At 26.2% G+C, this 6,544-nt stretch overlaps 1 protein-coding gene across 1 annotated transcript in view; it reads left to right on the top strand.

Annotated features, from left to right (window-relative positions):
* Gpdh1 (Glycerol-3-phosphate dehydrogenase 1) overlaps positions 1–6,193 on the top strand; it is a 28,824-nt gene extending 22,631 nt beyond the window's left edge. The window contains exon 8 of the mRNA XM_017903695.1: positions 6,029–6,193. Coding sequence (XP_017759184.1) covers positions 6,029–6,083 — 55 coding nt within the window. The 3' untranslated portion in view covers positions 6,084–6,193. The remainder of the gene's footprint in view (positions 1–6,028) is intronic.
* The last annotated feature ends 351 nt before the right edge of the window (positions 6,194–6,544 follow it).

Here is a 6,544-nt window from a genome sequence, read left to right as displayed (position 1 = left end):
CTGCTGCTTCATGATTTTACTATCTGTATAAAATGAAACGACTTAACATGATGTCTCTTGAATCTCTTTCAATAAACGTGAATATAACGTAATATAAATGAAAAATGCAGCATTCCATTTAAAACAGATGAGCTTGACCTTGAGAGCTCTCCTACTAATTCACTTGCAAAAGTGTTATTACTAATGTACGCTAATGTTACACTAGTAATACTAGTAATACTAGTGTAACATTAATGTTAGTAATATTAGACACGTAATATTCCCCAATCCTGCATATTCTACAACTCTCGTGACGACGTACTATTTCTTTGTATTTTTTCAGTTCTTTATGAGATAGCTTATATCTTAGATTCCCAGTCAACACAGACATCCTTATAAATATAGATATCTGATGTTTGTTATGTATAACACATATGGAATATTATATATTCATTGTATAAATCGAAAAAATCATCAAGGTCGTTGTTATCAATGGTGATAATGATAAGATGTATATGGTTAGAAGTCATCAAAATCCCCCAAAAACGAACCAATATCTAAGTCAACATGTTGCTTATCAGTGGGAGACTCTAGATCATTATATAAAGTCAATACAATCAGTTAAATTTCTTAACTGTGTATAGTATCTGTAATTTTGTCAATTATGTTACAACTAACAAAAACCAATTGCAATGAGGGGATGGCTATACATTACACATACAAATAAACCAATAAACGTTTAATTGTTTGATTGTCTTGCTAAACATACCAGTGATGACTAGGCCAAGAGTCTAATAATAGTTATTTTATGATTTCTTCTTTCTTAAATGGAGATCAACAGTTGAATTACCAAACCAATTCAAAATGACTGATCTCAGACTTCCTGTTTTGTAATTATTGAAAACATGCATTTGTGTTTGGCAATGTTAGTATTGACATCTATTGAAATATAAATGTATTTTCTATGTGTACCTATTCATTTCCATTTAATTATTATCATCTATGTATGTTATACTTAAATATCAATTACAGGTCAATAGTTCTAATATTAACCTATAACTCTGATGGTATCACTCTAATAACTCAAATGTTCTAATTCTACACATTATGCTCTAAACTCAAATGTCCAAGAATGTCCTAATGAAATACTTTCATGCTGGAAAACATTACCTGTCTAGTAGTTCAATTAATTCCATTGTTTTCAGTTATGCTCAAGGTACTTTCTTTCCATGGTACATGGCTACTTTTAAAATAGACATTGAAATACAAATATTGCTTAGTTTAGGAAGGATTCACTGTAATAGTAACCAATACCCTAAAGTTACAATAGACTCTTTTAATACGACAAATAGGGGTGAAAACTAGAATTGTGGGAATACAGAAAATTACAGACATCTGAAGCTAGTTTTAAGATGTAATTCTTCAGTTTTGTGCTTAAACTTTTAATTTGGATGTACTTTCACACTCATCATATAATTGGGTATAAAAATCTAAAAGCAAGGAAAACATTAAATAATATTGCTTTATCTTATGTTTAAATATAGTTGCTCCACTTTTTCTTGTATCCTATATTTATATTCTATACCTCAGCTTAACCTATACCCTACATATCTTATATTTAGTTCTCGCGATTATATTATCACGAGAATGTTATCAACGTTAGAAAATATTTATTCGTTGTTTGTAAATCGAGAATCGCGAAGTACTGTCTTCTTGTTATCGCTGATATGAGGAATCATGAGTGATTGTATCCCTACCAATCTCATTCCAATAGATCTGTGCTTCTTCATTTATAAGGAATATTCTAATATCTTCTTTGGATATAGCATTAGGTGCTCTATGTATCAGGTATACAGACATATTTATGTATGTATAAATTTTTGCAATCGTGATTCAATACTAAAAAAAGATTCCAATCTGACCTCAAGAGAGATTCATACTTCTGATAACTTTCATTAATGTTCATCCTGAATGTATTTCCTGCATGAAGTCATTCTGATCTATGTATATTATAAATATTCCTTTACCAAAAGATATTTCTTTATCAATGATTTCGTATAATCATAAAAGTGTTACCTATTGAGTCTAAGTTTACAGCATTTGTAAGAGCTAATTATGCTATGTTAGTTATACATTGTGCAAACTACTATTCTTTTCAAAATTTAGAATTCATGATTTTTAATGGGGAATGGTTGATCTCATTCTTTGTATTTGTGATCTGTTGCTTAGTATCCATGTAATAAATTATTCTTTTATTATCAACAATTTTTAATCTTTGTGTATCATAATATTCTGCAAGCTTACTTTCTTTGTGTGCCAGATTTATATACAGATTCTATTTGCAGGAGATTATAAGCAAATATAAAGTTAATATAGGCTTTTGATGGGAATAACGTGCAATGTATTTTTCTATAGTATATAATAAAAATTTTATTTTCTAAAAGGATGGACCTTTGTTTATATTAAATTTTTAACTATGAAGTTGAGATAAAAACGTTAGTTTCCTAAATTAATTTTGTTAACTTTTAAGGGGAAGATGTTTTCATTTTCCACATGTTCAGTATTTTATAGTTTTTGTTCTATATTGCAATATTCCTCTTCGTTGTTAGATATTAAAGCATTCTTTTTATTGTATCATAATTCGTGTAATATATATGGATCTTCAATTTAGAGCAATTAATATATCAATAATATTTGTTGAATTTATCTAGACTAATATGATTATACTTACTACCATATATTCTACTCTACCATATGCTCTTCAGCTGGAACAAAGAATAACTGTTATCATTGAATGAGTATAATTATATATGTGACACTGAGGGGGGGGGGGGCAAATGACTATTTTAGTATCAAGAAATTACATAGATAAAAACAAATTTACAAATATTACTATATCCATTTCCATGTAAGAATTAACAAAAGTATGGCTATTATAAATGTAACGATAATAGGGTTTAAAATTATTATTAGTAACAGTAATATAAATATGCTATTCATATAGTTATTTATGCTTCTGTTTTATATATTATTCAGTATTGATAAAACAGTGGAACCTCCATTATCACAAATTCATATCCACATATTACATTATTCAAGTTCTCTTATGAATACAACATTCCTTTTGTTACTCTGGTGCAGTGATTATCATTGATTGTCCATTTTCATTTTACAGCACATATAAACTAATTACTAAAATTTTATGGCACTAAAAATAAATTATATTCCATTTAAAATTATATTTTTAATTATTTTAAATTATATTGTATTTAAAAATACTAAATTTATTATATTTTTTGTTGATATGATAAAAAGATTGATATAATTTTAATTCGCAGTAGATGGCTATTGTTATGTCTAATGTTGTCATCTTTTTTATTTGACCATTTTAAGGAAATAGGAGACAGCACCTCGACCAAATAGTCATGGATTGTATGTTTCAAAAATTTTCATGAAAGATATAAAAATTCATACACCATAGCGATTAAATAATTATTACTGTAGTGTGAAATGGGCATTATATCCGAGAATATCTGTGTGATAGTATTAAAGAAATAGTTTATAGTACTGACTATCGAAACAAAACAGAAATTGATAAAAAAAATATATATTTTTTTCGCCATACATTTATTATTTTCTATCATTAAAAGTAGTTTCTTATCGCAATTATGTTAGTACAAAATAATTTTTATAGGAACAAATAGTATTCTTATATTCGAAAATCCACTTTCTTCGAACAACTATATTTTTTTCATAACATATTTACAGCCGTAATTCATGTAATTTATAATGCTTTTTTTAGTTGCTACTGATGTAAATTTTCATTTAGGTTTCTCTTTTTGGTTGACGCTAATGTAATTTTTCTGTTTTTGATTATCGCTAACGTTTATTCACGTCACTTATGGTCTTGTTTCTAGTTATCTCTGATGTAAATTTATATCACTTAAAACTCTGTTTTCGGATGATTTGATTTGAATCAAAGGTACGTTTGATAATTTAAAACTAATTCTATAATTTTTATTCTTGTCTTAATAACAGAAATCAGTAGCGACCGATTTTTAAAATTTTTTTAACTTACCGTCTTTCAGTATTAGAAAAATGTAAAAATCACTGGCTACGAATGTGTTAGCACTAGAACTACCAATCTGTGATGTGTACCTGAATATAGTATACATAGATACTAATAATTAAAATCGTGTGATACAAATAATTAGGTATATGTAATTAACATTCTATCTGAATAAAAGTTAACATTAATTTTATCGAAAGTAGTTATACGTCTCAGTAGCTGTAAAAATAAAAGATCTGAAACCAGTCATTTTGACTAGTTTGGTAATTCTAGTATTAATGCGGATATTGGAGGTTCAACTACAGATAATTAGTAACATATTTTTCGAAGTATATTAATGAACTTTCGAAATACACGTATCAATTCAAATTATCCATTATATATAATTTACTGACAATTTAATAAACATATCCAAATATATGCACAATGAAGTTCAATATATTTTCCAATTTTATAGAACAAGGCACAAATTTTTCTTACACAAAATTCTTAAGGAATTTAAATTAGAAATTTCAGAAAATTTTTTCGAGCTATTTTATGTAGCACAAAAATCAAATTTTCATTTTAGCGATAGTGAAAATTAACATATCTTATTGGAAAAAAACAAAAATTTCTATTGAGAATATTCTAATGAAGTCTAATGAAGAATATTTTGATTATATATATTTTTAAGTTATTTACGCAATGATATTTATATCACGAGAATACTAATAAAAGTTTTGTTTATTTGTTGATCTGTTTATTAGGATACTTATTCGTATTTTATATCTAATTTTTTATATAAAGAATCTTAATTTTTCAAAGAATCATTACCTGTCATTATAAGATTTTTTCTCTTTGCTGCCATGTTTTTTTTTTTTATTTTTTTTTTTAATTTTGATGTACATTGTGAAAAAACTGCCAATGTGTATACGTCCTACAAACATTCGACTTTGTTTCGCTATTACTATCAGTGACACATGTTATCCCCTAATAAAAATTAAATTAATAACATTATCTCATTATAGTATTACGAGGTAATTCTATTTTAGCTGAAAGGGTCACAAATCGAAAAAGAATGATGGAAAACGATTTTTAGCTTCACAACTGCTATATCCTCTTGAGCAGCAATTTCATTAAAAGAATTATTTATTGAATTGGGGAAAGAAGATAGAATAAAAGAAAAAAAATAATAATTTAAAGGACCATGGATTTTTGTAACCTTTAGTGTGTATTAATTGCTAGATGCCAAAGATATTATTAGTGACAAATTATTTAAACTTTTATTTTATTTTATTTCCTTTTGTCAATTATTTCAATTTATATCGTACATTTCCAATTGTAAATTATAATTATATTAGAAATGGCTATAATGTATATAATAATAATTTCAATACACCCTTAATAGCATCCATTTAATAACGTAGTTAATTTGTCTTTAACTGCATAAAGTATATATGAAATAAATAAATATTATTTTATTCATAAAACAAAATAGTGAGTAACACGTTAAAATGTATTGTTATGCGTTGTTGTATATTTTAATGTGAATTTTATCAGGATTGTTGTACATTAGAAATTAAGAAGATTTTAAAAATAAATATATTAGGCATCTCGATTTTCTGTCGATAGCCTTCGATAGTTTGTTGTGAATTGTTGTATCATAGGAATAAAATTAATTTGAACAGTGTAACATAAACGTAACAAATATACGATTATTACTTGTTAATTGATAAAACTTTTCTTTAGAATGATATTTATCCTCTTTCCAAAGCCTTTAATTCCAATTTCAGTAGTTATTAGAAATATCATTTTTTTACTTATTATAGATACGTGATTTACATCGTAATATACTTTTAGTAATCGTAGATGTATTATATATTTTAATTTATATTAAACATGTGTTAAAAAACACATGCTGTTCAAGTGTAACGTTCAACATATCTAATTCAAGGTATGCAAAAGATTCCTTAGTTTTAATTACATTTGCTTCATATTTAGGAACAACGACGTTAGAGCATCAATACGACTACCTACACCAAGATGCCATCTGTGAAGATTATTTGGAAGAACATGAAAGAAGATGTACACGTTATTTCGAATTATTCCTAAAAAATTGTTTTTTGATTATATAGATTTTTATATGGATTTTATATCAAATTTATATTTACCACACGACGTTATGATAGTTCTAATGATATTATCGCAAAGCGATAGTAAAACTCGATAATAATAATTCGATATAAATTAATTTGTGTCACGAAAATAATATTTGGTAATGGGTTTTTGTTCCTGTTTTTTATTTTTTGTTATTTTGGAAATTGATACGAATCATTTGTTTTTATATATTTGTCTAAACCAAGTATAAGGTTATTTAGTTGTAAACATTGCGTCCGTTAGAAATTTTATTAAAATCTTTCACTTTCTTTTCGAATTATCGGTTACCTTGTAATGTTAAAACCTTCAGGATATATTAAGTATTATTATCAAATTATGGCTAATTTTAACATTCATTCT

The sequence above is a fragment of the Eufriesea mexicana genome, unplaced genomic scaffold (genome assembly GCF_001483705.2).
Source record: "Eufriesea mexicana isolate 0111107269 unplaced genomic scaffold, ASM148370v2 scaffold2467, whole genome shotgun sequence".
Classification (NCBI taxonomy): domain Eukaryota; kingdom Metazoa; phylum Arthropoda; class Insecta; order Hymenoptera; family Apidae; genus Eufriesea; species Eufriesea mexicana.
Note: the sequence above shows the minus strand (reverse complement) of the source record. Positions and strands in the feature narration are given on the sequence as shown.